We start from the raw sequence: 10898 nt of genomic DNA, 5'->3' as shown, positions 1-10898 counted from the left end.
CCCCCGTGGGGCTCACTGACATCGTCTCACGGTGCTTAGCGTCAGCGTGTTGTTGGATCACAAACCTGGCTGGATGCTCTGCGTATTAGGAAGGTGCCAGACGACTGCGAAAAATGGGGGCTGTTTCGGTCAATAGAAAGGCAGGCACAAGCTCTTAAAATGCTTCGTTACGCTGGCCGTGAAAGCCTGCACGAGCCGCCCGAGAGCGAGCGTCACGCGTGTGGGCGAGATGGAGATGGAGTGATTTGCATAAGAGGACCCGCATGGGACGCATTCGTTTATGTGTATGGGCTATTTTAAGTTTCAAGCCCGAACAAAGTCGACGCGCCCTGGTCAGCGCATGCTGGTTTACCTGCTTGTGACTCTGCATTTGGTCTTTCGGCTGCAGTGTCCAGTTGTCGGGTGTGTTTTGTAAGATGTTGTCGGGGAAGGACTGTTCTGCGCTGCTCTGGTCAAGTGCGGTGCGCTCCGCTTGGCGCTGAATGACTCCGGGTTTCTACAGTGCGATTATATATATATGTGTGTGTGTTTTGTTTTCTTTACCCGTCTGTCATCTGTGTTTTTGACGTACTGCCCACTCAAAGCACTGCTGCCAACGCAACAAGCTGTGGCCATTCAAATGAGCGAGGAGAGGACGCCTTGCATCCGGCGGCACCGCCAGGGTGCCTCGTGATGCTTTTAAAGTTTATTTCACGTAGGACGACAAAAGGATCTCAGTGTCCGTGTTTCTTCAAATTACGAAAGGCCACCCACGGACCCACAATGTGAATCGATTCCTTGCAGATCAGCAGGGCAGGTGAGAGGGTCTCCCGTCGCAAATGAGCTGAAGAGACGCCGTGTGTCTTCATTATCCGGTCCAATAATAACTTACAAGCAGTGGCGGCTGGTGCTAACGTTTTCTTTTGGGGGGGGCGGGGCGCAATTTACCTTGGCGCAGCACACCTGACAGCTGCTTTAATGCCCACACAGTCACAGAGTTATTAAGAAGGACAATGTAGCCTATAGATTTTATCAGGGTTCGTAGACGATGGATGATTGGCAGTCGAGACGAGGCGTCGTGGTGGGTGTGAACATGATTGACAGCCACGAGAGTTGTCCAGTCACATTAGATCAAAGACCATTAAAACAATACCAATTCGCTGCCAATAAAAGTGGGAGTGTCTGGGGCCCATGGAAAATCTGAAGAAACCAATTAGACAGTAGCCTCAGGTCACCTGTTCGCCAAAGGTTTGAGGGCTTATCGTTTGGCCGGCGCCCCTCATCCAGGAAATATATATGTATTCAGGCAGAAATCAACCAAATACCATTTGGAACCGATGTTAAATGGCCGCTGGCAGGCGCTCACAGACTGAAAAACGTTTTTGTTTCATAATTCTTTGCATTATACAACTAAATTATATTTAACATGTTTAAATAGATTTTCATCTCTTGATATTTGAAGGGGGGCGGTTCCCAAGCACCCTGTACTGGCCAGCCGCCACTGCTTACAAGTTCTTTTTCACGCAATTTACCTTTTATTTCCTCTCCCTGCACTGCAATAGCATTAAAGGGGTTTCTCTTGACCCACGTGAGTGTCACAGTATAAATAATGCAAGGCCTATTCCTGAAAAATGTGTTTCTTCGCCAAGAGAACTAAACCCGGCAGAACAAGCTGATCTTGAACATAGGAGATTGCAGTCGTTTGGTAAATGATTTAAAACTTGCTTTGGGTGTTGATTCGGATTTAGGTCGTCATCGGGCTTTTTCATGCTGAGTACTTGCTCGTTTCACTTTCTTAACTTTAATAGCTTGGTCGGTGACGCGTGTCGCGCCCTCAATTGCTTCCTTTGTATGTATGCTTCCTGGTATTTAAACGCACAGCTACGCTGTGGCGTCAGTGGAAGCCTCAGCCCTTGTGTGTCAGCCCTCATTGTGTTAAGACCGGAGAGTCTACCTGTGTGATTCTACCGAGCAAGGACACTGACTGGTAATCCCCTTTTCTAATATTTTCCCTCCTTGCTTGCCTCACCCACCATGTGCTACAAAGACATCTCTGTCATTCACGGTTATCGAAAGGTTGTCGAAAAAATCGCATCTGTCCCAGACAATGCAACCCTGAGAACCTCTATTCACTCAGGAAAGCCTCCTCTACTCACTCCTCCTTCACTTCTGGATTATGGAATTGCCAATCGGCTGTACATAAAACACAATTTATCCAAACACTTGCTATTCTATCAGACATCCACGTACTAGCCCTGACCGGAACCTGTCCAGAAAACACTGTCACACCGGCCGCACTCCTGTTGACTTCTCTCTCTCTCTCTCTCTCTCTCTCTCTCTCTCTCTCTCTCTCTCTCTCTCTCTCTCTCTCTCTCTCTCTCTCTCTCTCTCTCTCTCTCTCTCACACACACACACACACACTCACACACACACACACTCACACACACACACACACACTCACACACACACACACTCACACACACACTCACATTTTGTTGGGCGTGGAGGCGGTACGGGTTTCCTCATTTCCAGGGGCGGAGCGTGGGTCTCAGCACAAAGGGGGCGGAGCTTCTCGATGAGCCCTTGTGATAGTCATTTTAAAATTCAAAAACTGTAAACTAGCGGACATCTCATCCTATCCAGCAAACAACACAAATGGTCACTTATTGAGCCAAGCAGCCTCCATGTCTAAGAAAGAATAGAAAAGCCACTTTTAGAATAGAATAGAAAAGCCACGTTACTGCTATTGCTAGCCTCGTCGTCAGTCGTCAGATCCACCCGATCTTCGCGGGTTGTCCTGGGAGGTCGCGGCTGACTGAGATGAAAAATAATTTGTAAGAGGACGACACGACGCAATTAAGTTCTTCTTACTTTCTTGCTTCTTGCGTTTGAATGGGCCTGATTCATGTTTTTTCTTCTCCATTTTGAAGTTCCCTCAAATTCATTCATAAAACTGTCCAATTCTGGCAAGTGTAAAAATGCTTACTCACGCCCCCTTCTGGCAGTGTGACGCAGTTATACCTCACAACCAATCACAGCTGGATCACAGCTCCGATGCTTTCATGAATAGTCGTAAAAAAGGCTATAGCCTTTATAGGGGCCGTTAATATCTATGTATAGGGGCCCCGTACTGCACTGTATATTTTAGCATTAGCCGACTTTACGAGTGTGTCACTGAATGCGTCGGAGTCCCGAGACCCGGTGCGTTCACGGACGCTCGTAAACTCGGCAATAGAGCTCCAAATGGGGCCCCCCGACCTTGTGGGCCCCGGGGCGACCGCCCCCATGCCCCCGCTCTGGCTCCGCCACAGCTCATTTCCAAAGACTGGAAATTCACTAAGCTTTCACCACTAAGCAACAACTCCCGTTGTTGTCTTTGAAAACTACAGACTGGTTTCACGCCTGACCTTTCAAAAATATTCGAGCGCACGGTCTTTAACCAAGTCTCTGAATTCCTTTCTGAGAACAATCTGTATTATCCGAACCAGTCTGGCTTTAAACGGGGTCACTCTACCGAGACTGCATTCCTGTCGGTATCACTGCGTTTGGCTAGAGATTCTGGTCAGTCCTCAGCTTTATTGCTGCTAGATCTGTCAGCTGCCTTTGACACAATTAACCACCAATGAGAACACAAATGAGAACATCACAGACACCAAAACCTCCTCTCCACACTCACTGAGCTTGGTATCTCAGGATCTGCCCTCTGCTGGTTCAAATCCTACTTTTGAGTATCTTGGAGGGGAGAAGTGTCCAAACCAAAGGACTTATCCATAGGGGTACCTCAAGGCTCAGTGCTCGGTCCCCTCCTCTTCTCAATATACACCACCTCGGGCGTCCGGGTAGCATAGCAGTCTATTTCATTGCCTACCAACACAGGGATTGCCAGATCGAATCTCTGTGTTACCTCTGGCTTGGTCGGGCGTCCTATACAGACACAATTGGCCGTGTCTGTGGGTGGGAAGCCGTATGTGGGTATGTGTCCTGGTCGCTACACTAGCACCTCCTCTGGTCGGTCGGGGCGCCTGTTCAGGGGGGAGGGGGAACTGGGGGGGGAATCGTGTGATCCTCCCACGAGCTATGTCTCCCTGGCGAAATTCCTCACTGTCAGGTGAAAAGAAGCAGCTGGCGACTCCACATGTATCGGAGGAGGCATGTGGTAGTCTGCAGCTTTCCGCAGATCGGCAGAGGGGTTGGAGCAGCGACTGGGACAGCTTGGAAGAGTGGGGTAATTGGCTGGATACAATTGGATAGAAAAAAATCCGAGAAAAAAATATACACCACCTCACTTGGTGCAATCATCCGCTCCGTCGTTTCTCATACCATTGCTATGCTGACAATACCCAGCTCTTCCTATCATTCCCGCCAGATGACCTGCCTTACTGATATCTCTGCATGGATGAAAGCACGCCACCTTCAGCTTAACCTATCTAAGACTGAGCTCCTTGCCATCCCAGACAGTCCATCCCAATGCCCAGCTCAGGTCAACCCAACTCATGCCCACAAAGTCTGCCTGAAACCTGGGTGTCATGATTGATGACCAACTAACCTTTTGAGGTTCATATGGCCTCGATTGCATGGTCATGCTGACTTACTCGTACAACATCAGGAAAATTAGATCCTACCTGTCTGAGCATGGAGCACAACTCCTGGTACAAGCTCATGTTATATCACACATTGACTACTGCAACTCCTTACTGGCAGGTCTGCCTGCATGCAAATGACCTCAGCAAATGACCTCTGCAAATGACTCAGAACATGGTGGCGCATTTGGTCTTCAACCAACCCAAAACAGCACATGTCACTCTGCTGTTCATATCCCTCCACTGGCCCCCAGCTGCTGCCCGCATCAAATTCAAAACCTTAATGCTCGCTTACAAAACAGCAATGAAAACGGCTCTCGCCTACCTGAACTCCCTCATTCAGGTCTACACTCACTACGCTCTGCCAGTGAAAGACGCCTGGCACTCCCGCCACAATGGGGTCCTAAGTCACTAGCCTGACTCTTCTCTTCTGTAGTTCCCCGGTGTGGAACAAGTTACCAAACTCTATTCGATCCGCTGAGTCCCTCTCCATCTTTAAGAAGAGGCTAAAGCCCCAGATCTTTCTTGAACACCTCCACACCTGATGGTATTTTAAAAAAATCACTTCTATTCACCTTTGCCTTCATGCACTGTCTGTTGACATCTGTGTCCTATCAGACTTGAACCTAGTTTTTTTGGCACTTAACTTGCGTTATCGCCTTCTGACTAGATCCTTGCTTGTGTTGTATTAACTCTCAGGTGTACGTCACTTTGGATAAAAGCGTCTGCTAAATTAAATTGTAAATTGAATTGTAAATTGTAAGAGAAGAGTTATTTTTTTCAGACACTTCCTCTTGAGAACAGATTGAAAGAGGGATGCTGGATGAGTGGTTTATCTGTACCATATGGCTGCATCTGTATCCCTGCTTAAATCATTATAGTCCCCCAGTTTGGTCAAGCTAAACTTGCATTTACCATCGCAAATATTGTGTTTTAACTGATTCAGATACCGTGATACTGGTTGAAGATTCTGAATATTTCAAATTGAACTCAATAAGACTTACTGATCTGTGTAATATCGCTCCCTCTGCAAATATTTTGAACACTCTGATGACTTAAAATCTTTTGGCTCATCATAAATTTGTGTATTATAAATAGATCATACCATCAAAGCAATTTCCTCTTAAATTAATGCAATGTCTCTTCCTCCTCCTCCTGTTACTCAGAAACATCCCTGAGGACACAGGCTTACACACTTACACACACACACACACACACACACACACACACACACACACACACACACACACACACACACACACACACACACACACACACACACACACACACACACACACACACACACACATTAGGCATCATGCAGGAGTCGGAGCCTACAGTGTGTCAGCTGCAGCCAAACATCATCTCAGTGCGCCTGTTCAAGAGAAAGGTGGGTGGCCTGGGCTTCCTGGTGAAGCAGAGGGTGTCCAAGCCACCCGTCATTGTATCGGACCTGATCCGTGGTGGTGCAGCTGAAGAATGCGGCCTGGTTCAGGTGGGCGACATCGTGTTGGCTGTCAACAACAAGCCCCTGGTGGACCTCTCCTATGAGCGGGCACTGGAGACCCTGAAGAACGTGTCGCCTGAGAGCCATGCCGTGCTCATCCTCCGAGGGCCCGAGGGTTTCACCACCCACCTGGAGACCACGCTTTCCGGAGATGGCCGCCAGCGCACTGTGCGGGTCACCCGGCCTGCCCTTCCACCCTCAAAGTCCTACGATCGCTGCTACCCGCTCAGCCCCGCGCAACAGCAGCTGCTTCAGGGCACCAAGGAGCCCCAGCTCAGGGCTATCGAGAACCTTTCCTCTCCCTCCGTCACCCCCCTCCCGGCTCCAGAGGGGAGGGGTGCAGGCACTGATTGCGGCCCAGGACCCCCTGCTGATGAGGGAGAGCGGTCGTGGGACGCTCCTCCTCAATGGGGTTGAGGAGAACAATGACTTGCTGAAGGAGATCGAGCCAGTGCTGCGCCTCATCAAAAACAGCAAAAAGGAGATCAGCGGAGAAGGCCAGAAGACCGTGGACAGGAGGGACGCTGAGGTACAAGTGGACAGGTAAGGTGACACGTGATATTTATTCAAAACTTGTAGGGATGCCCCCCACACCCCACACCCTCCACAAGGGAGGACAGAGGTCAGGGTCAGCTGTAGAACTGCACCCACCTGGAGTTGGTAAAGTTACAATGTCCTATTCAAGGACACTTGAGTGTGGTGGATGCCTGTTGACACGATGGATTGAATTATGGCTCCTCTGGCTTGAGGGCAGTCTCCTACATCAGTATGCCGACTCACTGGCTGGCTGAGACCCACATATATTAGCTGTTCAGAAGGAGCACACTTGAAATGCATAGTTCACGTCCTTTCTTAGGAGAGAGCTTTTCAGGATGCGTTCAGGGGGAGGAATTTTAATTCATCTCATTTATTTTGCTCAGATATTTAATGTGCAGGTAGATGGAGTCTGACTGTTGCCGCGTGGTTGTGAGGAATGAACTTAGTCTCCGTTATCAAGCTGTTACTGACTTCACGGTGGTCTCTAAGCAAGACTAACTTGACATTACTGATGACAACTTTGGATTAACCCCTCGCTGCCTACTCGCTGGGGTAAATTCATGATCTTTCCTCACTCGGAGTATGACAGTGGTTAAAAGTGGCTACAAGTGAACAATTCAGCTCGCCCTCAATAGTTTTCTGCATTTCAATAGAAGTCCCCGTTTTTTCTTCAGTTGGTTATTTGATCTTCGAGTGGTCTTACAACCAGCTGGTGGTGGTTTTAACATGGCAGGAAAATGTGTATATTGGGAACTGTGAATTTTAATAACCGGGCGATTTGACAAAGGGGGATTTTGTGTCGTGCCACAGTTTCTTGTTGTTGATTTGGCATCAACAGTAACTACAGTTTGATCTTGTGATTTGTATAACCAAACCCTGTATTTCTGCTTCAGTTGTTGCTTGGACTTGTGTTGAAATAAACCAAAATTGGATTCGTCTTTTAAAGTCAGCCCATTGCCCCTTAGGCAGTTTGCTGTATAATGTATAAGGTTTAAAGCCCAGCAAGTGTTTCTTAAAAGTAAGTATCTAAGTGGACCAGCTGCTAGGTTATTGCTTGCCCGCTAACAACAGTTCAAAACTTTCTTTTTCTATATAATTCCTCTTGGGATTGGGACCAAAGTGCAGCTGGAGTTGGAAAAAGCATGAAATAAGAAACGTAACTTCTGTATATGACACCTTTACTTCCTTGCATTATAATGAGGGAGACACACTCATGTCAGGCTTTCATGATACTTCGTGTTTCAGAGTGTTCCCTGTGGAAAGCCATTAATGTGGCCGCATGGTCCAAGCCAATATCCCACCCCCAACTCATAAAACAGTCTGCACAGTGTACTGTTGATGTTATTGACACTTCAGTTACCTCCTTTTGCACACCCATGGCCAATTGTAATCAGTCTAGATTCTCTTCGAATCAATATCTCATTCTGTCCAACCTGTGCATATCCTCTTTTCTCTCTCCATCTGAATGCCCCTTGAGTGATTCATCGCTTTCTTTGCAGACGTATTCTTAGTAAAAAAAAAAGAATACTCAAATCTGGCATATCAAAGCTTTGCTGGGATAAATCTGCTGATTAGGTTGCCTTTCAGAGTTAAAGTCGGAGAGCCGGAATTAGTCAGTTGCATTGGCCAAGTATATACAGGATGAGAGTGAATACAGCCTGGTATCACTCGGTGGACGTGAGAACAGGATTGGCATCGATAGTAAATAAGAAAAGATTCCAGCTGCCCTCCGTTGCACCTACCGCACCTTGTCTTTCAAATACTTCATGCATGCGTCCAGCCCAGTAGTCCCGAGGAGGCTTACTAGGAGCGTGTGCCGGTGAACGGGTTGGTTGTGACGATATTGGTGATGAAGTCTGAAGGTTGAGGGCTGAGGAGTCCAGTTTTGTTTGAGGCGATATGCAAACAACAGAAGTACATGATTTGCAGCTGAAATATCGCCCCCCCCCCCAAAAAAAAACTCAGCCCCAGTCGCATTTTCTACGTTTAATAATGACAAATGACTCACCAAACAAACTAAACGGAACATCTGCCGTCCAACGCGCCCTTGGAAATTAAACGAATGTCCGCCGGTTACTTTTCTGAGTTGCCGGCAAGGTGAGCAGAAACTCGGAAGTCTACTACAGCCCACGGCAGGGGTCCCCAATTACTTTTCATAGCGGGCCACTTTTAGGGCCACTTTTAAAACCACGGGCCACTCAACCTCCAGCAGCATGTTGTTCGTTAAGTTTGTTTTTGGTGTCGATACGTTGCAGGTATTATAATTTAAACAGAGATTTTTCATCTATTTTTCGATATATTACTGGTCTTACTTTTACTAAGAAAAAAAATTTTTTTGGTAGTGAACTAAAAAAAAATTCTGGCATTTCTCCAAAAATTCTCGCGGACCATAAATCAACCCGTCACGGGCCGGACGTGGCCCGCGGGCCGCCTATTGGGGACCCCTGGCCCACGGGGATCACAAAGACCGAATGTCGACGGGATTAAGACCCCTGAACTGTCGCTCCTCGCACAGGCGGGGAGACTTCATTGGAAGGGGGGGGGGATCCCGGCGTTGGCCTTTCAGAAGCACACGCAACGTGACTGGCGAAGCCATCAGCGTATTAATTGCAGTTTGGCTCCTGCACTTGCAAACACCCACACACATGCAGCCCCGCCCGCACATGGGGACGCATGCACGCGTCTCTTTCCATTCACCGTCCCCCGGATCGCCCCGTCGCGCTCTCGCTCGTGAGCACGTGTTTATGTTCATTGTAAATCTTCGCAGGCGTCCCTTTCACGCTGCCTGTCACCACGGATCTCTCTGTTGCCTCGATTTGCAAAAGCATATTCATCCCCGCAATTCTGAGACGGAGCTCAGTAATGCGGAAACAACGAGACAAGCAGTGTGTCATCCGTCATCTCCCCTGACTCAGATGAGGAGCGTCAGCCTCACGTCGGGGCAGCGTCCCAGCAGCCTCTGCTCTAAAGAACAAGCCGTCGCTTCTCATCCCAGGCAAAAGGCCACCAAGCCCGTCACCGGAGAGCTCGTGATACTTCCCAAAGCCGCAGCCGTTACTCTCCTGTCGCCGTCCCCGTTTTTTTTTTTTTTTTTTTATATTCCAGAAGCATTATAGATAAATAGATGACTAACGAGAACATTTCCAAATTTGACGTTTGAATATTATCATTAGGGTTGGTGCAGTGGTTAGCGCGGATGCCTCACAGCAAGAAGGTCCTGGGTTCAAGCCCCGGGGTAGTCCAACCTTGGGGGTCATCCCGGGTCGTCCTCTGTGTGGAGTTTGCATGTCATGTTCTCCCCGTGTCTGCTCCAGTTTCCTCCCACAGTCCAAAGACATGTAGGTCAGGTGAATCGGCTGTACTAAATTGTCCTTAGGTGTGTGTGTGTGTGTGTGTGTGTGTGTGTGTGTGTGTGTGTGTGTGTGTGTGTGTGTGTGTGTGTGTGTGTGTGTGTGTGTGTGTGTGCCCTGTGATGGACTGGCGGCCTGTCCAGAGTGTTTCCCCGCCTGCCGCCCAATGACTGCTGGGATAGGCTCCCGGTATGGATATATATATAAGCGGTATGGATGATGGATGGATGTTGGACATCGGTTCCATGAACAGCTGATGACATAATCGAAAACTGTTCGCGCCGATTCATTTTGAAAGAGCAACAGCCAATGGGGAAACGGCGTCACTCACTCAGATACTCACTCACAGGAAACCACATGTGTAGGGCTGGCCCCGCCGGTCGAGTCCAGCCAAAGAGGCACGCAACTCTCAACAGACAGCCATTAACAGACCACAACAATACAATATTTGCACATACGTGTGCATTGTATGTACTGTGAATGTGTACATAGGTTTGTGAGTTTTAAAGGGATTACTGGTGTCCTGAAACCGTATTTTGCCTCTCCTAAATATATTGTCTCATTAGTATACACTAACATGTATCGTAAGGACTCCCTACACACCAAGGTGTGTCCTTATGATGTGCAGACTGTGAAAACAATTTCCCCCCCTGAGGGACAATGAACAGCCTGTCCTTGAAGGTCGTGATATATTTAGTAGGTTGTATTGGTGTTATGAGGTCTGCTGCATGGATGTTCAGAACACATTTCCTGTAGCGGGGAAAAAGAAAAAGAAAAAAAGATGGCGGTCAGATTCGACCTCACTGCATTGTAACCAGTCTTCTGAGCCCTCTGTCTGCATGTAAGCGTGTTGAAAGTCTTCCTGATCCCCCCCCCCTTTTTCTCCCCAATTGTACTCGGCCAATTACCCCACTCTTCCGACGAGCTGTCCTGGTCGCTGCTCCA

General features: G+C 48.2%; 1 protein-coding gene across 1 annotated transcript in view; it reads left to right on the top strand.

Moving 5' to 3' along the window:
* Nucleotides 1–5877: 5877 nt before the first annotated feature.
* nos1 (nitric oxide synthase 1 (neuronal)) overlaps nt 5878–10898 on the top strand; it is an 84399-nt gene continuing 79378 nt past the window's right edge. Inside the window, 2 exon segments of the mRNA XM_056278613.1 lie at nt 5878–6404; nt 6406–6609. Of these exon segments, the coding sequence (XP_056134588.1) occupies nt 5878–6404; nt 6406–6609 (731 nt within the window).

The sequence above is a fragment of the Lampris incognitus genome, chromosome 1 (genome assembly GCF_029633865.1).
Source record: "Lampris incognitus isolate fLamInc1 chromosome 1, fLamInc1.hap2, whole genome shotgun sequence".
NCBI lineage: Eukaryota > Metazoa > Chordata > Actinopteri > Lampriformes > Lampridae > Lampris > Lampris incognitus.
Note: the sequence above shows the minus strand (reverse complement) of the source record. Positions and strands in the feature narration are given on the sequence as shown.